General features: G+C 39.8%; 2 protein-coding genes across 4 annotated transcripts in view; one reads left to right on the top strand and one right to left on the bottom strand.

The window, feature by feature from the left end:
• Nucleotides 1-42: 42 nt before the first annotated feature.
• Nucleotides 43-14,137, bottom strand: prmt9 (protein arginine methyltransferase 9). 3 transcript variants are annotated; one of them, XM_040145846.1, is made up of 13 exons: nt 13,993-14,137; nt 10,726-10,925; nt 10,054-10,202; nt 9,656-9,892; nt 9,295-9,462; nt 9,041-9,143; nt 8,338-8,447; nt 8,000-8,192; nt 6,569-6,752; nt 4,171-4,879; nt 3,843-3,996; nt 1,386-1,508; nt 43-669 (listed from the first exon to the last, which is right to left on the bottom strand). In XM_040145846.1, exons 2-13 carry the CDS (start codon nt 10,921-10,923, stop codon nt 430-432), a joined length of 2,568 nt encoding a protein of 855 aa, XP_040001780.1. In that variant the 5' UTR covers nt 10,924-10,925; nt 13,993-14,137; the 3' UTR covers nt 43-429. The 3 variants fall into 3 exon arrangements, with proteins under 3 accessions (XP_040001780.1, XP_040001781.1, XP_040001779.1); XM_040145847.1 differs by lacking the exon at nt 13,993-14,137 and adding an exon at nt 12,330-12,392; XM_040145845.1 differs by lacking the exon at nt 13,993-14,137 and adding an exon at nt 11,836-12,315.
• Nucleotides 14,138-14,364: 227 nt separating this feature from the next.
• arhgap10 (Rho GTPase activating protein 10) overlaps nt 14,365-22,454 on the top strand; it is a 50,887-nt gene continuing 42,797 nt past the window's right edge. The window contains exon 1 of the mRNA XM_040146642.1: nt 14,365-14,575. Within this exon, the coding sequence (XP_040002576.1) occupies nt 14,422-14,575 (154 nt within the window). The 5' untranslated portion in view covers nt 14,365-14,421. The remainder of the gene's footprint in view (nt 14,576-22,454) is intronic.

The following is a 22,454-nucleotide window of genomic DNA, read 5'->3' as shown; positions in this document are numbered from 1 at the left end:
ATATAATATTTATATTATATACTTACAAATATATTTATAAGTACAAATTATAAATGTCCTCTGACTTTCTGGCACAATTTACAAATAAAAACATGACTTCAAGGTTTATTGTCAGAAAATTCTTTATGAGTGTGATGATGTTTCTCGGTTTCCCACTGGTACTTACAAGGGTTTGGGTCATGCAGGCTTCTACTAAATCTCAAATCGGAGACCCCATGTGTCTGGGAAAACTAGGAAACTTTGAAGACTGGTATTACATATATGAAAAATGACACTGGAGAAGGGAAATTCCTTTCTGGTATTAAATAATACCAGAAGGGAACGCATAGTATTTAATGCATTTCCCTACAGAGTTTGTGATAATAATCCAAATTTAACTTGTAATATATAAAAATAAAACTAATTGCAAAGCTAGAATTTAAGAGGTTATTACTCCATTGGCCCGGGGGCATTGTCTACATGGGCTGATATGGAGATGGTGCTCTTGTGAAGCTTCACAGCTAGATGGACCCAGTTTCCAGCTCGTACCTCCAGGGGCTGCTGCAGCACAGCAGCCGCCTGCTTCCAGTGAGAGTTCTGGTCAAGGGTGCTGACACTGATCTCCTGGTTCAGGTAGATCTGGTACCAGAAGGGAATCGCAGTGATTCTGCCTGCAGATGTAGCCTGGACCTGTAAAACGGGGATAAGGGCTTAACAAGATTCTTAATGGTATGTAAGGAAAGCTACTAATAAACTCTGCCCCAGTCCCTTGTAAATCACCTCTTATGTTTTGCTACTGTTTGTTTAAGAACAATATGACACATGCAAAAAAAAAGGAAGAAAAAAAAAAGAAACAATGGCTCTTTGTAATTCTTCTTTTACAAATAAGTAATCTTAAGTTTTTGCCTTTTAATATTCATGAGCTTTAGGGAAACAGTTTGGATCCCTGGGATCCAATTCACATTGAACCTAATGTTAGAAAGGTGCATCAATGTTAATAGAATCTTTCTGGAGATGCGTATCCAGAAGATATTTTAAATGTACCAAATCAGACAGTTCAAGGCATAAAGTTTTGCTTTCTGAAAATTCAAAAAGTGGGTGTTGAGCTGAATTCATGCAGGACCAAAAAACGCAAAGTTAGAAAGTAAACTGTTAGACATTTATATAAGGGAAATGGGTACAGTGTGTGTTCGTAGGTATGACTCATTTCTAGTTTTCCGGTGCTGTATATTCATGTACCTGAAGGTAGCTCAGGGATTTTCGAACTCTATTAGAAGAGTCAATGCAAGAGTTCAAGTATAAGCAGTCCCGCACTGCTCTATCTGAGCGCTTGTTAACAGGTGAAATTTTAATGATATTAATTCCAATCATGTTGGTAGCCCTCAGCTGTCCAAGGTATACCTTACCTTGACTTCTCTGTTAGTGTAGTTTGCGTTGGCATCCATAAGGTCAAGAACAAAGAGCTCCACAGACTCACTGAGATGCCTGCACTCCAGTGTGGAAAAGTCCAGAAACACATGGACTGGTACCTAAAGTACATAAAAGATGAACACAATGTTAGCACGTTCTTTGCAGCATACAAAAAAACAAACAAAAAAACTTTCCGCTGACATTATAAGTACTGTTATGGAAAATGGAGAGAAACTACTTATTTTTTCTCTTATTAAAAAAAAGAAAAATCCAAGTTGCTTATTTTTGATCGTAGTACAGATAAAGGGCACAGATAAAAAAAAAAAAAAGAAGAAGCCAGAGAAACACGTCACTTTAATAAAAGTCATGCAAAAGCTGATTCATAACTGTTGTTGGCAGACTTTCTCACAAACCGGTAGTTTTCCAAATTAGGTTTTAATTGGTAGTGACAGTGGATAATCACTTAATCACTGACTGATGCTTAGAAACTAATCTTCCTTCCTCAAACTCTTCCAAACTTGACAAACAGGTCGTGGCTGCAGGGCAGCAGACTTAGAAGTTGCGGGGGAAACCAAAGTGGCAGAACAGCAAGTGTCACAGTTTCCTTTACTGCAGAACAAAAGAATCTTTCCTCCTGTCACAGTTGTGTAGACCTCAGAGCCCGCTGTTTGATGTGCTTGATGTAATGTGTACTGATGGATTCAGGTAGGAATGTCTTGGGCCAAGCTGTGTGTTGCGTCTTGTGTGACAGTTGTGCTAGAAAGTGCCCTCCACTGAGGGCTTCAAAGACAACATCTGTTTAAACAAACGACCGTCCCGTGAGGGGCCTGCGAAATTAGAGCACAAACATGATACCGGGAAAAAAAGAAAAGAGAGAAAAAAAGATAACTACCAGACCATATAAAAAAAAAGAATTCAAAGGGATTTGTAGCTTCTTTAAAGCAGCTGGGAAGCAAACATCAAAGAGAAGTTCACAACAGAAAACAATCTTGGACCTTGGTATTCCAAGTGAAATACCTAGTTCAACAACAAAAAAAAAAAACCTATACATGGTAAAAAACAACACATCGGGCGACATATTTGCACCTAACCTCAAACTTTGAATGTATATCAGCTTACATGAATTTACAAACACAGCATACTGTATGTGAAAACTGTCAGTATTGACTGTTGCATCAGGAACATGAAACTTGACGGTTGCATCAGTAACATGAGACAGAATACAAGATATCAGTGGCCTGAGATGTACAAAAGCAAGATTTTGCAACTAGTTTTATGAAGACTGAAGAAGTTTCAGCTCAAGAAAGTGCTTCCTTTGGATTATTCTGGGGAAAAAAAAAAACCCACTATATATTGTAAGAACAGATTTTTTTAATTGAAATAATTATACTAAGTCTAACTACTAACAGTACAACAGAACATAATGCTATCAGCGTCCTGTTCATGTTACTCTAGACTTGATGTCAACTGAGATGGACATTCAGTTGTGAAAAAAAATGTTTCAGTGCTTTTCACAGTCAAAGAAACTTCATATGTAATCCTGGTGAATTTGTACTGTTAATATTACATCCATTTCAATGAAGTTAGTTCCGCATGAATATAAAGAACTAGAATCCCTGCATTGCGGTTGTACGCCTCCACCAACCAGTCAAGTTGCAGTTTACATTCATGTCTGTCCAGACTCATATAAGACTTTGAATGAATTTAATATTTTAACATAATCAGCATATGAATTCTTGAGTTATGGCCAAAAACATTCTTTGTGAGGTCATAGTGACCTTAACCTTTGACCCCCAAAAATCTAATCAGTTCACCCTTAGGTCCAAGTGAATGTTTGTGCCTAATTTCGTTGTAGTTTCGTTGGATGACACCAGTGAACACGTGATGTGTATCTCAGTGGAGGCAGTTCACCCGAAAAGTGATGCAGCAAATCTCTTCAGCAGGGACACAGCAGGGATTTGTTAAATCCCATACTTACTTGGACCAATCGCTGGCCATGCCGCAACAGATCTGTGCGCTGTACACGGCTTAGAGACTCCTCTTTAAGATGACAACACTGTTGCAGTCAATGTATAGTGCATTACATTTTATGCTATATTTTCTTCAATGTGTATTGTGTTTTTAAGTTTAGAAGTCATAACTTCCATGTCATGATCAGCAGACCAGTAAAGCATCATCTTTCATTTCTTTTCCAAAGATGAGATTTGGCATCCTTTGCCATGTGCCTCATAAGGTAGCATGCATCGTTTTGTTTTTCAAGTCCTAGATTTAAAAAAAACAAAAAACAACAACAACACACAGACACAGATGGGGTCAGTGGCCATGGCACAGCCACAGAAAACCCTGGTAGTGTCCCATTTGTTACCAGAGTGCAGCTTAGATTTTTACATGCAAAGTAAATACCAGAAATTCGTTTAACCTGGACTCAGGGCAGCTTATGTTGGTATACTTACAGTGAACTGGTTGATGAAAGGAGCAATATTGAACCCCAGTGTCGGCCCCTGACCCTGGACAGCACTCTCCAGCAGCAACGTGTCCGACTCCACCAGCATACCATACACCACAATCCGCTCTGGGAAAATATGTCCTCCTTCCTCCAGCAGACACCTGGTGCAGATCACAGAAATACATTTTTTAAAATATAACCCTCAAATATCTAAAAGTACATGCTAAAATGATAATCAAAAATACAAAGAAAAGTTTAAAAAAAAAGTCAGCCAACATTTCTGCATGTCCTCTGCTGGTTACACTCCCACAATTATTTTGGCCACTTCCACTTACCTGGCCAGGGACGCTTTCTCCATCAACTTCTGTCTTATCAGGCCACAGGTCTCTACACAGTCCAGGATGATGGCGCTCCAAAGCTTCTCCCTGGACGGCCTCTGCAGCATCCCCTGCTCGTCCTCGATGTGGTTGAGCCAGAACTCTAGATGCTGCTCTGGGATGTTATTGGAGCGAGCCAGCCTCTTTAGCACTTCCTGTTGCTTGTTCTTTTCCACAGAGCTGTAGGCTTTTACGTGACCCTGGCTGGCAGCGATGAGGGAGAGCAGAGAGAAGCCCTCCGACACATCCAGCACGTACAGCATGTCACTGCAGTCTGTGGAGTTAGCAGGGTCGGCGAGGTCAGACTCCACACCCGGTCCTTGCTCTTGGTTTCGGCATTTAACCTTCAGCTGAGAGATGAGTTTTCCTAACGCGCTGCAAAAACTCTGATGGTAATCCCGATTGTTCAGGAGCGCCATTTCTGAACATTCCAGCATGCAGAAGTCTTTAGCTGGATTCTGGCCAGTCTGAAGACATGCTAATGCACTGCACAGTTCTGCCTCTGGGTTTGGGTTTGCAATGGGATTTCCGGGGTACCTAGAGTCGAGACGCATGTCCAGACGGATTTCATGCCCGTCTCTCAGCACAGCGACACTGCAGAGCCTCAGGTAGGCATCTCGGCAGGAGATCTCAACAATCAGCTCGTCTCGAGGTTTCAGGACAAAACCTGAAGAAACAACAAGGGGAACCACTGACTTAGCCTGATTTTACTAGAGCAATGTAGGACCTGGAATTAAAACTAATTAATATTGTAAAGAACTCAAAGTTGAAATTGGATATCTAGTCAGATTTGTAGTTTTGTTTATTTGTTATTCAAACAGAGAGTTCCTGATTGAAATAAAAATGTTTACTTTTTTGTGAACAAAATTTTTAATTCTCCCAACTGAAACACAAAGCAGAAGTATTGAGAAATTACACCAATCATCAATCACTGCATACATACATATTACTGAACATAAAGTATCGAATGAAGAATTCTTTTGGTGCCAGTACCAAATCTGAGATATTGAATCGGCACTTGTATCGAAACATTTCAAATGATATCCAGCCCTAGAGCTATGTGGCTAGAATTAAAGGGTTTATCGACACCTGCTGTACAGAAATAGAAAAAGAACAATAAAAACAGATGATTATAATAGGTATTCATAATTTAATGGTTATGCATTTGTAATTTTATGCTGGCATGAAAGAAGCATCACTTATAGATGGCTGTAGAAATAGAGGAACGGGGCAGAGAACGGAAAGGAAAATACAGAAAGCAAAGAGGAAGGGAGAGCGAACCCAACAGAGAAATGAGATTCAGGGGACTGGGCAAAGAGAGAGGGGGAGAGGCACAGAAAGGATTCCTACAGGAATAACATCTGTTCATGTCTTCATGTCAGCACGCAGCCCGTCAGAGGCATTTGGGAAAAATGCATATTTATTGCCTATAAGAATTTCATGAACACTAAAGAGTGTCACAGGCGATCACGGCACACACGTCACAGCGGCCGGGAAATGGGTGTCGGCGATCGCCGGGAAAGGTGGCGGCTCCCTCGACACTGCCTGGGCCAATTAGCAGTGCAGTGAAATGCTGTTGAGTCCTGTCTGAAAGATGATGCATCGTGATGCCAACTGGAACATGTCACCTCATGTCAGTGGCTATGAAGTTCACACTTGCCCGGGTCTGACAGCAAAGTAAAGAGGAAATATTGCTCTTTGGGACATTTGGGACCCTTAATCCAATGCTAAGAACGCAATTTAAGTATGCTGCTTAACAAATATCAGTTTTACTGGTATAATAAATGTATTGCCTTAAAGTTCATAAAAATTGTGTAATATTCTTTTGGAACAGTTATATATTCCTTTAATGGGTCTTAATTTTAAAATTCATTAGATGTATTGTAATTTTTTTTTACTGTCATATTTTTTCACAAATTCAAAAAGCTAAATCTTGATGCGAAAGGATCTATTACAGTAAACAACTCTCAGGAAATAGTAAAATAGTGGCGATAATCATCAGCTAAAATATTTCCTCCACGTATCCCTAGTATTACTCAAAACAGGATGAACATGTAAACGATCCAGTCCCCAACACACACTGCCCTCATCTGATATAACATGGAAATGCAAGACAAACGGGAGAGGAGAATACAGGCAAGCTGAGATAAACAATTTCACACACAAAATTGATCTAGGAGAATTTGAAACAAGTACCCATGGTTAAATTAAAATACCCTGCATGTACATATTGACTATGTTGCTTAAACTGAAGCTTCAAGTTAGTAAAAATCAGAGGAGTCAGTAGTTTATAGGCAATACACTGGACAGCAATCAATGAACATGTTTGTCTCCTGAGTATCTATTAGTACCTTACCCTTGGCGCTGTGGACAGGGTAGATGGCTTGCTCCCAGCAGGTGTCCTCCTGGGGTCCAGTAGACAGACTGCTCTCCTCATCCAGGTGGAGCTGGAACCACACAGCCAGAGCATCCAGCTCCCCCTCCTGAAGGACAGGCAGGCAGAGCTGCCGGACCTCCCTGGAGCTCAGGCCCTCCAGTTCCTACAGGTTACCAGTATACATTTACCACTACATGTGTACAGCAGTCTTACATATTTATACCCATATTCTGAAGTGTTCATAGTTCTGCCCAACCTTATAAGACCCATATGTTAGTAACTGTGGCCATCCAGGCTGTTGTGGCGGGTGCACTGATACATCTCTCTGGCACACAGAGCTCAATGTTTTGTGTTACAGCAGGCCAAAGCAAACATCACCCTCTCCAACACTTTCCACCCTAATCCACCCTAACTGGAGCTCCGTGGCTCTTTGCAAGCAACCCAAACTAGATCAAAACAGGAAGAAAATGAATAATACTGGGAAGAAAAGAACCTTTTCAATGCCCCCTGATACTCCACGAGGAAAATTAGTTTGAATTAAAGCTTGGGGACATAAATGTTATCGTAGGGAAACAAACAATCTAACTAAATAAAATAAAATATCCAGCAGTGAAAAGCCTTCAAAAGGCAGCAGGAAAATCAGTCAGTCCTGTTCACCATCATATTCCCGGAAGTTGGACACAAACTGACTAAAAGCCGGGTTTAACAGATTTACTAACAATTCAGCCAGAGTACCAAGAGGACTAATTGAAGCACAATGCGCTGCATGTTAAGACCAAGTCTCTCTCTGCTAAAGTGAGTTTGCGTGACTGATTCTAGACGGTTTCCCAGCTCTGTCATCAGGGGAATTTTGCCTGCAAGTCCCTGCTGCATGTGTCCGGATAAACTTACAGTGTCAACAAATTATCCCACAGGTACTGCCAGACAAACACAATCCTCCCGATCTGCCAGGTGTGCACTGGGAGCTAATACATTTAGACAATCTCTGCAGGCTTACAGCCAAATAATAAGAAGCCACTTATGTGCAATATTTAAGCCTGTGAGGCAGCCAGTATGTTAGTTTCATGGGACCCATAGACATATGGTCAGGTAAATAAATTATTTTTCTCATGGTTACATTATTCTGTTTGAGTGTAGGCAACAAATGGACATTGAATATAAGGTTTCTACTCAGTATATCTATCTATATACTCTGTCTATCAGATACAAAGAAAACGCAAAAGTTGGGTAAAGTCAAATACATTCAATTGATAGTGGATGAATTAACTCAATTTTCACATCAGTAAAAGCTATTTGTTGAGCAGATGATATATTAGTTGGGTAAATACATTTGAATCTCGGTGAAAAAATTTCTGAATGTAGCCCACACAGAGCTTATCAGTACGGGTTGTCGGAAATGTTTCTGCTCACCTGCACATTATTGAAATCTATGTTGAGCGCTGTGAAGGGCTCTGTGAGAGGTTTATATCCTCCCGGCAGTCTGCTGAGTCTCTCTGTCGTGTACGGCTCCATGGAGTCATCCGGCTCAGAGCTGCAGCTCACTGGGCTACGGAGCTCCCCGGCTGCAGCCATGGACAGACCTCCCACCTCTGACGCACACAACCTGTACAAAAAACCCCCCCAAAAAAGCAATTTAATACTAGGTTCAGACACCGTGTACTGATGCTTCAAAAAAAAAACAACGTACAGATATTCTGCTTACAAAACATGACACACAGCCTAATCACAAGAATACAGACTGGGCCTACCTGTGGTGCCGGCGGATCTCGACGCACTCGACAGCCATACCAAACACAGTGGCTCCAGCAGGGATGACCCGTCCTGTTGCAGACTGTTCCCTGAATTCATTCTCACCTCTCTTTAGGACAACAAAACATATGCTTTTAACGATTCTACACATTAGGCCTCTTTGATGGCACTAACACAACATGGACTTTAGCTGGATACATTTAACTTTAACTGGCGGCTAAATTATTTTAAATGATCGAATAGAAAATGATCGCAACTTGTACTGTAAACTCCGGTTTACTGATGAGATTTGCATTGTGCCAGACGTTTTAAAAGCAGCTTCATTGCGCTTAACTTTGAAATGTTTGACTTTTTGAGTTGACACAGAATACCTTTAATCCATCATCAGTTTTGTTCTTTGTGGTGCTAAAACATTGCCTGACACTGGTTCTCCAAGCCCACATCCTGAAGTGTGACACAGCTCTGGCATCATTATTCACAAATTTATGTGGTTTTCAAAGATTTAATATTATTCGACTTATTTATTAAATTTTATAGTAACTTTTTAGGATTCTCATGACCATGGGAACCCTGTACATCAGTGGCAATCAGCAATAGATTTTGGATGCCAAGAACTCATAGAAATGTCAATATTGCACTGTGGCAACTGGAGGATCAAGTTCTGTTTGCTCTCCTGTGTTTGTGATTAACACTTGAAGTTACCTGTCGAGGCAGCAGGAGGTGGTGCCAGGCATGAATGAGACTCTCTATGATGCCCTCTCCAAACAATCCGGCATCTACCGTCTCTGTCACCACCAAGGATACCCTACGAAAAACCGAACATTGAATCGAAAAAATATATGAAAAAATAGCTTCTCAGCTCTTAAACGCAAGCGTGAGTTTCATAACAGCACAAAGAAAGATGAAGGTATTCTGCCTGTGGGATCAATGTTAAAGGGTTTAGGTGTAAATTGTACCTGTGCGGGATGTCCTTTGGCACTTCCATCTCCAGAGATTTCATATGGAGGATCCTGATGCTGCCATCCATTCCATTAGCAGTCACCACCTCACAGGCCAGTTCATACATCGTCTTCGACAGCTCACAGGCATACACCTCAGCAGCCCCTGCCTTCTTAGCACACATACTTCACAGAGAGAACGGCAAATCAGAACAAGAATACACATGCATTAAAACACAGGTCCTACTCTAGCTGTGGCAAAGAAAATAAACTTCATAAGGTTGCCGCCACTTGAGGATCAAGCTCCAACTTACAAATGAAATACACACCATAACTTAAAAAATAAAAAGTTTCCAAATTCTCATGGAAAAATTCTCACCCAAGGATCCCAGTGCCAGTACCTATGTCAAGTACAGTGTTGCAGCCGCTCTGAACAGCCTTCTGAATGGCTTGCTGGTACTTCCTGTTCCTCCCGTGGTCATTGAGCATTAAGAAATGCCAGCGCTCCACCAGCCAGTTGGCCACACGGTAGAAGTTCTCCCTGGCTTCTGGGTAGTCCGGTCTCAGCTTCAAGGCTTTATGGAAATGACCTGCAGCTTCATCTCTAAATCCCATCCTGGTTAATAAAAGGAAAGCCAAAATATGGTCAAAAACAGTATAAGCAGATAATTTATCTAATTAATATGAAACTACATCATGCCCTGCAATTACAGGAGTGGTGAGGTATTAGAAGAACACGTACAGTTTATCTATATAATGATAACATATATGCAGTACCTGAACAGGTGTTCACCCATGCTGTTCAGGATGACCTCGTCAGCAGGGAAAAGTTCCAGCGCTTGTTCGTAACAGTCAAAGAGGTCCTGGATACGGCCCACAGAGTCCAGCTCTTCTGCCCATTTGAAAAGAGTGAACCTGAAGGACTCCTGAGAGGGAGATGCCACAAAAATGTGCTCCAAAACTGAACATATTTTCGATCCGCAGCCGTGTCGGCTTAGTTTCAACTGAGTGAGCAAAGTCAGAACACTATGGCTATGTCTGAAATCACTATTCACTATACTTTGTAGTGCACTACATTTACCGTCCCCCATTTTATTTGAGTGTCTGAATTCTGGGTGTGTAAATTTGTCGACCGCATTGTGCCCCCAAAAATTCCACAGTGGAACAAAAGGAGTACATTCTGGGATTCAGCAATCCCACAACACAGTGCTCTGCATTTTACAGATGCGAAAATTACAGCTGACTGACTCAACAGCGGTTAGTGAGGATGAAAGAGGATGATGATTAGTAAGTGTCCGATATATCAGTCTACAGCTACTGAGTGTCTTTTATATAGAAAGCAGTGAATAAGTGAGTAAGGGAGTGATTTCAGACACAGCCAATAATTGTGTGATTGTTTTTATGGCAGTGAACGTATCGAGACTGGTTTTCAGAGTAGACAGTCATTACCTTTGCAAAGTCCTTGAACACAGGTGCAAGGTTGAGAACCAGAAGGTAGTGCACAAACGCAGTTCCATAGTCTTGGTTGAACAGGCACTGCTGGGCACTTTCTAGGGAACTAGAGACCAGCTCGTTCCTGGCAGGGTCCTCTCTTCGTCGCCTTCGGGTTCTCCTGCTATGCTTTGGCCTTGCACTGGCATTAGGCATCCCTTGCAAAAAAAAAAAAAAAAAAAAAAAAAAAAGGAGTACAGATTGGGGAGAATGAGAAATAATAGTGATAATACAATTAATATAAATTAAAGCCACGTTCAATAGGACAACAAGGTCCCTCGGTCAGCAGAAAAACAATCTGCAACTATTCTGATGATCGATTCATCGTTTAAGTTATATTTTTAAGAAAACATGCCAAGCATTTAATAGTTCCAGATTCTCAAATATGAGAGTTTGGTGCCATTTCTTGTCTTAACATCATAGTAAATTGAATATCTTTGGATTTTGGACTGTTGGTTGCACAAAACAAGAAATCTGAAGACTTGTTTCATTGACTAAACAATTCATCGATTGAGAAAATAATCAGCAGATTAATCAGTTATGAAAATAATTGTTAGTTGCAGCCCCAGTCCCACATAAAGCACTGCATCATACTGTACAGGCCCATTTCTGCTGGGGGAAAAAAAAACAATAGCAGATGAAAGGTACTAAACTAAAAACATTCATTCATTCATCCATTTAAAACTACAATTTGTTTTCAAAATTGTGATATATCAGGACAAACTCTGTACTTCTCACTGACAATTTTAAGACAATAGCTCAAAACTTTATAATGAGATGTAAAGTCAAAGTCAAATTTTTGAATTTTGAAGTAAAAATCATGACTTGACTTAGTTGCCATGTTGTAATGTTGAATTACTAACTCATAATTCTGGCTTACCATTAATTATTATTAATTATTATTATTATTATTATTCCTGATACTTAACATATTTTAACGTCAACATATATAGGAAATATTACATTTTTTACATTGCTTGTTAATTGAAAAAGAAAAACGTTAACAGGGATACTTTAAACTCAATGCTTCTTTACAGGCATTACTGACTATTGTTTTTGTCCACTTACTGTGTTGTTTATTTAGATCCCAGGCTGGGTTGTGGGAGAGAAAAGATTACTCCTGTTTAACTATTTTTATTCAATTGAACTTAAACCTAATTAAAGCGGTGTTGATAGTTTTGCAAACAGGCAAGTCGCTAGCATCGCAGTGAACGATCTTTCTCCTGGCAGCAGCCGGCCAACGTTAGCTCACATGATAGAAGCTGCTCTGACAGTCGCTACGACAGCCTAGGTGCGTGTCAAAAAATGACCGTTTCTGATTATATTCACGTTATATCTGTAGGCTGGTCATTTAAACTGGAAATCACATTCCTGCTGAGGATCGCGCAACAGCTGCCGCTCAACCAGAAACGCGTCCGTGCGCTAAACCACTCCGAAGCAAACATGTAACGAGACACGGTTCCACGAGCCCAACTGCAATGAAGTTTAAGGCCTTTGAAGCTACGAGCCAGACGTAAACGCTGTAAGAGACATGGAGAATAACATTTCCCGTATTTATTCACAAGCTGCATTTCAGTGAATGTCACCGCCTCAGATTTGCCTCTGACGGAACCAATGACAGACGAATCTCCAGGAACAGTCAAAGAGTACAAGAGATCAAGATAGTTCGCAACCGTACCTTAAAACACGAAAGAGGCACTCTTAAAGGTTAAGTCCAGTCACAGTCTATATTTGTCTTAATTTTAACAAATAGACCAAAAACGTTATAAATCGATCTTTCAAGTACTGTCTGTGTAGCCAAAGTCTGGTATGGCTTAGTCCTCTGTGCCACAGAGCTCCACTGTTGTGCAAATACTACTAAAAAAAGACCAAGAACCATGCATTGCACTAGTTGACATGTTTCTTCATCACCATGACAATGTGCACTGTAGTTTTTTTGTTTTTGTTTGTTTGTTTGTTTTGGAGTCATTGGCTGCAAACTACATTGCACAGCTGTTTAATCAAACACATTTAGCCTTTTTCAAAAATTTTTTACCCATTTTTAGATTTATATCCCAGGTGGTGACTAATGGTGTTGGTACTGAGAGACAAACTATCACCTGCTTCGTTTAGGTCTTTTGTTGAGATTTGGTGACAGTAACAAAAGTATAGAACATGGCTGGCCTTGTCCTTTAAAATGAGTGTGTTTATACAAATGATCTAATGTGCTTCTAGCTGTGTTGTATGTCTGTAATGTGGCACTCTGGTGGTTAGTATTAATCTGCCTGCTAACATGTTTACACTCCTACGCACATGAACAGGAGGTAGCTGACGTTAGCCCCACTCAGTGGTGGAAAGTACATTTACTCAAGTACCATACTAAAGTCCAATTCTACTTTAGTATTTCAACTAATACAGAATACAGCTGCAGTTACTACTTTTCAAATTAAGATTGTAAATCGAAAAAACATATGATAAGGTTATAACATGCGATACGAAACCCGTTTCAAATGTGAGTCTATGAGTTGTTAGCAGTTCTACCAAAGAGACATTTAAACTTCTCACAAGGTCTCATTAAAATAACAGTTCGAGGCCCAAAGAAGTTAAATGATCAAATTTGTACATGAGGACTTTGTTTATTTTTTTTCTTTCCTCTCCCATTAATCATCTCACAGTCCCCTCAGATTTATCTTGTGACCCCTTGGACAGGCCCGACCCCTAGCTTGCAAACCAGAGGATTAAATTTGATAACTCTAAATAAAGTAGTTAAAACTAGCTCCACCTATTTCTCAAACTAAAGGCAGTGATGCTTCATTTATCAGCAAGTTACCTATTATAATAGCCGCTAACTAGCCTTGTTACATTCAAATATTAAGCCAGTCTGACACAGTGTTATCGAGCAGTTGGGTGTTCTTTCTTTTTCTATTTTGTAAACTACTATTACTTAAAAAAAAAAAAAAAAGAATGCTTCAAAGTTCAAAGGCAAACTATTTGATGGTAATTAACATATATTTAGAAGTAGTTTATTAATAATGCATTGACATCATAAATTATGACATAATTCTCTCCCTTACATGATAGTACATAAGCTGCTTTTAACAATAGAAAGTATCGATGCAGGCGTCTTTTGACCTGCTAAATAACCAAATCGGTGGCTCAAGCGAAGCGAAACTGGAAGTAGATATGGGATAAAAATCTTGCGCAAGCTGAATAGTCTTTGATAGAAGTTTTGCTACACGCACTCACAGATGTCAGCAGAGTTTCCCAATCTGTCACTTTACTAGGTGGAGTACGCTTGATGGAGGAAGGAGAACACAGATACCGCCACCATGATTTTCTGACAACTCCCGTGGACCGACTTCCGGTGAACACTTTCACCCGACAGCGTACTGTTATCACCTTTTAACCGTTAAACCTGTTAGCTGCTCTCCGCTGTATTTGACAACCGCGGAACAACACCCACTCCAGAAGAAGTTACCATGCTAACCATAGTTAGCTGCTGCTACTTGACGTAGCTATGTTTTCTACGCTAGACTTGAAACGGTCAGGGAAAAGAGCGGTAATTTCATTGTAACGGATACTTTTTTTTTTTTTTTTTTTTTAAAGTTATAAAGTAAGTGGCGTTTTAGCCAATTTCCCGTGCTTGGAGACGAAGCCATCAATCTGTCAGAAAAAATGGGACTACACCCGCTGGAGTTCAGTGAATGCTATCTGGACAGCCCCAGCTTCAGGGACAAAATAAAGGCACACGAAGCGGAGCTTGACAAAACTAACAGGTTTATCAAAGAACTGTACAAGGATGGGAAGAACCTCATCAGCGCAACAAAGCGTAAGTTGACTGTAATGCTTTTAAACTCAGTCTACTGTAAGAAAACTGGCTGGATTCAGTCTCGCAAAATCACGCACTTGCCCCGTGAAGAAGTCTTGGGGTCTTGATGTGTCCTCTGCTCCTAGCTACTTCTCCCTCAGTTTGCCAGTGATTGTTTTCTTTCCCCTTTGCTTGTATTATCAGTTAAAAAAAACCCAGATGAAACTGTGTAACAATATAACAGACTCACGATTTTGACGATGCGTTTAAAAAGTCCTTTCTTTTGCTCTGTTTTATGAGGACAGTTATTCGTGTTTTTAGTCAGTTTGAAAAAAAAAAAAAAACGTCTCCTTGAGTTACTATAATATCACCCCGCACTATTTACAGTCCCACAGCTCGACTGGGTTAAAACGATTAGATCGTTATCTCTCTGAACTCTAGCCTTGTGGGCCGGGCTTGTTTGCAAGGCGCACAGTGCTTACCTGACTTGCCAGACTTCAGCACACAGCCGTCAAAAAAGGGACCGCTTTCAGTACGCCTTGTCGGGAAATTCCCAGAAAATCCCTCGAATCCAGACTTAACAGTATCTAGGAAATGCAACGGTATTGTTAAAACGACCCCTTGACAACCGACTTTCAGTTTCAGTCCTGTCTGAATGTAAATTTTTATTTATTTTTTTCTTTGTAGCTGATATTCTTTTAGCACAACCAAAATTTTTCAAGGCAGAGATTCAGCAAGGTGCTGTTAAACTCACACAGGCATCCTTTGTTAACGTTGACTGCATAGTGTCAGACAGGTTCTGCAGGCATTCAGTGGCATATTTAGGGCTGGGACATGATTTAATATTCTCATTTACTATCGTGTCATGAGGATAAGATCATATTATGTAGAGCTGCAACAATTAGTCGACTGACAGAATTTGATAAGCGATTAATCGTTGCATTCATTTTTCAATCATTTAAGTTATTCAGATTTTTTTTGTTTTATTCATTTTTAACAGACAAGTCTGATGTCATGCACGGCAGCAGAATACATTTCACCTGAAAAATTGACATGATATTGATATTGATTTCAATAATAATTGCCAGGTCTATGTAGTATATTATATAAAGTTGTTTTTCAAGTTAGGCTGAGCTCTCGTTTCCGTCCTTATAAATATCTTGAAAGAGCAGGTGCTCAGTGATTTTGTTCAAAGTATATACTTAACACACGGTCAAGGGTCAGGAAGGGATTCAGCTGGTTAGCAGCAACCTTTAGGTATGTTGTTTCATTCAAATGACCCATCAGCTATATTAAATGTCGCATGTCTGTCAAGAACACTTTCTCCACACCATTACTCCCCCACCAAACCTGCACCCCTGACGTAGTTGAGATGGCTGCATCGATTTTGAAACGTTTATGCATGTAACAAGAAGCCCGGATTTTTTTACAGGAGGTGTCATTTTTTTCAGTCAGCCCTTCAGCAGATTCGGCGTTGGTCATAGCTGACATGAGTGGAAGCGTGTATGCATGCATGCATGCATGCTGCTGTTGCTCCTATGCTTCACACTGTCACCCTGCACAGCACATGACTGTTGTACAGAGCTGCTGTTTGCATACTTGTGGTCTGTTGTACCTGTTAGTTTTAGCAAGTCTCGCCATTCTACTCTGACCTCTCTCAATGTGATGGTTGTTCACCCAACACTGCAGCTGATTTGCTGCTCTGTATCACACATCCTTGATGAACTCCAGCTCTACAAATTTGTGAAAATCCCAGTAGGGCAGTTGTTTTTAGGTGACTGTACCATGTGTTTACTTTTGCTTAAAAAATGCTTATTTCCATTTCTAACCCTTAGTTAAACACTAATTGACACACATTGTGATGGGCATTTTGACACATTGTGATGGGCATTTTGACAATTTTTTGACGTCTCATAGTGTGTTTTAAAGTGTGTCCAACATAGTGACGTATATCAAACATCTAGCCTGTTAACCCTCGTTACGTCTGTGCTAGCCTCTCGCTCCTGAGAACATGAAAAGGAATGGGAACCCTGGTCATACACGCCCACTGGGATCACTGCAAAATCAGCTGAAGTTTCAGGAAGGAAGTGATGGTCATGTTCTTATGTACTGACATTAATGAAGTGCCTATTTTGCTCAGCCTTTGCTGTAGCACTTCATAGACACCACCTTTGAAATAGTTGCCTGTCCCTTCTATCAATGCCAAAAGACTGTTTTTAATATGATCACTGTAATCATGATGTGTTTACACAACTTGCTAATTGGAGTAGTAGAGTAACTCCCAACAATATCCAGCTGTCACAGCAACATATTAAGTATTTCCCATGGCCTGGGTGTTGTAGATGTTGTTTAAAGGTAAAAACAGCACGCTGCTATTTACAAAGGGTGTTTCCTATTTTTATATTTAATTTAGGGCAAAGCAAATTTATCTGAACTGGGCTGAGCAGCTGTCAACGGTATGTCTTTGAATGGCAACATCGTGTAAAGCTGAGATGATTAGTTTATTAATAGGAAATTAAACAGCATCAATTTTAATAACTGGTTTAGTAATTCAAGGGAAAATACCCAAAAATACCCATTTGCTAGTTGTAGCCTCTCAAATGTGAACACTTCCCCGCTTTTCCTAGTCTTATTTGATAGAAAACTTAACATCTTTTGTGTGAAGGGCACTCTATACTTTATAGACCGAGCATTCTACAAAGTATTTGGCATATTAATTTTTGTTTGTTGCAGCCTAACTTATAGATAAGTGGTCACACATTTTGTGTTTGTTGTGACCAGAACAAATGAAAAAAGAAAACAAATGACATATTGCACCTTCCACAGTGAGCACAATTTCCAGTTGTGATTTTAAGTACAATTGAACAAGTTCTGATTTTAATTGAAGAACTTTTGATGTGATAATTTAATATAATGTGGATTGGCATTATAGGGATTGATGTCTCTATCTATAATTTTCTAGAAATAATCGATCAGGATCATGCCACACCAATTTAAAGGCCATTTCTGCAGTCTGTCACCCTGTTCCCAGACTTTATCTAAGCACAGTGGCATTATAAAGTACACAGTAGCTTTAGCTGTAGCTCAAGTATAATTAAGTTATAAAGTAACAGTGTTGCATTTTGTTAATTTACACTCTCAGGGTGGAGCTCTGAGGGCTTAGCTTTTAAAACTTGGATATTACTCTGATTATCTTGTCTCATGAGAATGTGAACCTGTGTTTGGTCCCCTTCATAGAGATAATAGAAAATAGCCCACCACTTTTTTCTCGTGAATCTGCCTTTTTTGTGGTTTGCAGATTTGAAGTTGAGAGGGTAGTCTCACTAGATGAACTTGTGAGCTCAGACAGTTGTTTGTGATGAGTGGAGTTGATCTAAGTGAGGCTAAGCTGTGTAATGGTCACTATCAGCTTCACAATATGATCTAACACTCAACAGTTTTGTAAAACTGGTTGAACAAGCATTATGATGTAAACACTGACAGATTTAGTCTTGTTTACAACTTACATTAAAAAGGATTAAAATTGTATGATAAAGTGGTTGACTTTAAGTTTGACCTCGTAGTGATCTGGTGTGGTGTGAGGGCAATTGTTGATCCCCAAATCCCAGCCCATTCTCAGCCTTTCAGTAACTCCCTCCACTCCTACGCCTGGGAGGATGTCCCTCTACGGAAAGTCCTTGGTTCTGAGAGGAAACTTTAAAGCGGGGCCGTGGGCCAGAGAGCCATGACATGGAAGTGCCCACTAGAGGAGCAACATCCAGATGTGCTTCTGTTTCAGAGGGTTTCCTCCACAGGAACTGTGTCCTGTCTCTACCCTCTCAACTACCCTTCATTGTTGTCCTTAGAAAATGCATTGATTTCTTTTTTGTAGCAAAAAGTATGAACTCTCCATTTCTGGAGAGCTTATTATTGTACGTAATCTTGTCAGTACCTGTCAGTCAGCTTTATTAGTTTGATAGTGGTAATTTCATGTTCTGTTATTGCTGCAATCATCTGAAAGGTAAAGTTGGACACAGTTGCACTGGGGTCAATCAGCGTCACTTTCACAGCTGGATTTCCCCTGAATTATCCAACTAGTTCATAAAACAAAATGATTTGTATTTTTTTATTTTGATTTTCAGTTCCACTTTGAAAACCCAGCCATGTGAATGTCTTTTTCCCATTGGTTGACAGGTTTAAGAGTAGTCTGCCATGGTGTGCTTTGGCTCACTGCTGCTCTCTGTAATCACATTACTGATTCTGCCAAAGGGCCACATCACAATCTTTCATTAAAATCGCATTAGCACAAGACGTGAAGTCATGTGGGAGGAGTGCTTTTTCATGTCTTACTCCAGAGAGAACAAGGCCTGCTATAAAGGTGAAAGTGTATTATTGCTTGATAGCACAACAGTGCTTTTTGGTCTCCTTCTTTGGTGTAGAGAATCATTTGAAACACCTTTCACTGCATTATAACTGTAATTTTTTTGGATATGCGCCCACATAGTACATTAATAATATAATATATTAGCCATGGCCATTATTGAAAGGACACTGGTCAGTGCAGCTTCACCCTACAGAATTGTTTTGAGGATCAGGAAGTCATGAATGAAGTAATGCATGTGGGCAGGGGGCTGGAGGGGGGTTGTTGTGGGAGGGGATGGGTGGGCAGGCTGTGTCGAGGGCAAAGGTGGGGGCAAAGTGCGGCGCAGGGATTCATACTGGAAAAGATGGGAGAGTGGAACAGGAAGGACTGTGGAAAAGCACAGCATGTAAACCCTGGCTGCTCTTTGAGGGCCTGGACCAGGCAAGTTCTGACCCAAGTGGCACATTTGATGAGGCTGTAGAAATCATAACAAACAACAATCCAGCAGATGCCAATGAATACACTGTGGACATCTTCAGCAGCTGAACTCTGACATATACATACCTTTTTCTGGCTTGTTTTGGGGAAAACTTTTGCAATAGCAACCATAACAGGCAGAGTTAAGTTTCCTGCTTTAAGACATACAGTGAGTGAAAAACAAGTTTGTGTTGGAAGAGACTGATAATATTTAAAATTTGATCTATAACATGCAAGCCCAAAGTCACAGCAGCCTGAAGTTGTAAGCATAAAAAGTGCAAATCCACTTCAGGGGGAGTAACATTAAAAATAAACTGCTACCGTTCATTAGAAGCATACTGGATGTTCACTGTGAAAGTTACCCCAAGCCATAGCCCATTTAAATTACAGCTATATTAAATATTTCAGAACATGTAATTACGAGTAACAAGAGATTTACAGGACTTTAGGATTTTTTTAAATTTCAAAAAAAAAATTTCTTTTTAGGATTTTTTATCTGCAGCAGTGATGTTGTGCGTGCGTCCATGGGCATTACACTGGACCTGTATTTACATGCGTTGGTGGAGGAATAGCTTAAAACAAGCTTAGGATTGTTCGAATCAGGTTATTCATGTTCGCCTTGTCATTAATTTACCCGGGACATTTTGCCACTGTGGAAGCCCATAGCAGTAGTAATAAATGTCGAAGTATGAAATGCCTCAACTAACACTATTTTTATTGAACATACATATAAATAAATAATATAAATAAATAATATAAACATAATGAGCCAGTCAATCAGACTCATCTGAAAATTCAAATATAATTTGAATAACAAGATAAGTGTAGAGGACAAAGTTGCCAAAATTTAGTCTAAGTTTGTAGTTCTTTGAAGTTAGCAGCTTATATGATCGGGATATTGATTAAAAAAAACATTTTGATTCATTCGCGCATCATTTGTGCAGGCAAAATAAAATTTGTGCTCACACTGTTTTTTGAGATATTAAACATTACATTTTTGGCTGTACCACAACAGCGGGGTGCAAATTTTTAGTTTGTGTGCAGAAACAAATAGAAATAGTTTTATTCATATCCTTATCACAAGTGGTGTTAAACTCACAGAGGTAAGGTTTGATTGTATTCCCAATAGATGTCAGTAATGCAGTAAACAGTCTTACTATCAGTTCAGTTAGACAACCAACCAGAATGATTAATGCTGATGTCCAGGTATTATGGCAGAATGGCAGTAGTGTACAGAGTAGACTGCTCAACGGTGTTTTCATAACTTTGAACTCGCCCAACCTAATGGAGACTGCAAGGTCTACCTTATTTAACGTTTACTGGACGTTTATTGGACTTTTACTGAACGTTTACTCAGAGTCGGCGCCGAACTAATTGACATCACATCAAAAAAGTTGTCAGTGTGGCTGCATTTTGTTCAAACAGATGACCAAAAAGTCGGGTGTAAACTTTGCAAACAGCAGTTTGCATATCACAGCTCAACAACCAAACATGGCACATCATCTAAAAACGGTAGGCTGACTTGTCTGCGTTAGGATGCAACTTTTTTGTCTAACACTTGAGGCTTTGAGTGTATATTACTCAGTAGGTCTTTTGCTGGGATCACTAGTGGAAATCATATGAATGCACGCTGGTCGACTCTGGGTCTGTTGTCAATATTTCAGTATAAAATAATTAGGTTAAAATGATTTAATATGCTGCAAATACTAGCTTTTTATGTTTATTTATAATTCATTTATGGCTACCAGTCAGAGTGCACTCAGTGAACTGTGGCAAATTTAGTTAATCTGAAGATAACGTGCAGATTTTTTTTCCCCCATCAATTAGTTGAAGAGTAGGCACGATTTCAGTCGACTAGGACTTTCTTTGGTTGACTTAAGCTCTACTTTGGGCATTGGCATCTTTTGATACTCTTTTCCTCTAGTTAACATTTTATCCATTAAACAACTTTGGATAAGAAAAATGGACCTACCTCTAAATAAAATAATCATTAGTGACTGCCCTAATAATGCTGTAAAGTATACACCGGTTTTACTTGTGAAATGTTCATTATTTGCCTCTGCTTTTATCTGTGGTGTTTCACAATAACGCCCTGTGATTCAGTCACCTCCCCGCTGTGTCATTTTTGTTTTTCGTCCCACCTCTTCTGAACAGGGGCACCAATGTTTATGTCACATAGTTTGGCATTTTTTCATGTTTTTCCTGCAGAAAAACCTGGCCTGTTATATCAGATAGATGTAAGGTGGGGTCTGTATGACTCATAGTAGGAATCCAGTAGACTGGGGTCTCTGGCTTTCTGCAATGAAACTAGCCAAGTTTGACAGTTCCCAGGTTTGCTCTTAAATGCCTTGCTTTAAAAGGCAAAAAGCAGGGGAAGCCTTTGCCTTGTACTCTTGTGTGCCCTAGTGTGTGTGGTATTTCTAGCTTGTGATAGTTCTTTCCTGTAGGACAGCAGCTATCCTTTCAATCTGTTATGCAGACCTCTCATCTAACACTTTTGTTTATTGCTCCACTGATTGTATCCATTTGATCTATGCTGTTGAAACTTCAATTGACACAGTACTGCGACAAAGCCGCTGTTTTTTCTTTCACTGAATGTTGTCTGACATCTATTAATGCAGGAGCCTCGTGTAACCGGATAAGGTTCATTCTTCATGTTTTATGTAATGAAGTCCACACAGCTTGGCCTCATATATTCTCATATTAACTGTCCACCCTGTAGTGAGTTAAACATGCAAGCAGCCTGTGTAATCAGTTTGTGGATGACTGTGATTTGTGCACCACCCTCGCATATGGCTCTAATAAAGAGACTGCAAATCTTTCCATTGACATAACTGTTCATAGAATACACACTAATTGTTCACAATGACCTGGGCCTTGGTCTTATCTTTGCTAAATAAAGTATATGTTTAATATATAAAAGAGTACAAAAGTAACATACATTATGCAATAGAACAGTAAAAATCTTGTGGAATGCTTTAATTGCTTTTGTCACGATAGCGTCAGCTCGTCATTATCTTTTACAATACAGTGACATTATAATACTGCCCTGACCTTACGTCACACACAATATAGTGTGTT

The sequence above is a fragment of the Xiphias gladius genome, chromosome 15 (genome assembly GCF_016859285.1).
Source record: "Xiphias gladius isolate SHS-SW01 ecotype Sanya breed wild chromosome 15, ASM1685928v1, whole genome shotgun sequence".
NCBI classification, from domain to species: domain Eukaryota; kingdom Metazoa; phylum Chordata; class Actinopteri; order Istiophoriformes; family Xiphiidae; genus Xiphias; species Xiphias gladius.
The sequence above is the reverse complement of the archived record's forward strand: the minus strand, read 5'-3'. Positions and strand labels throughout refer to the sequence as shown.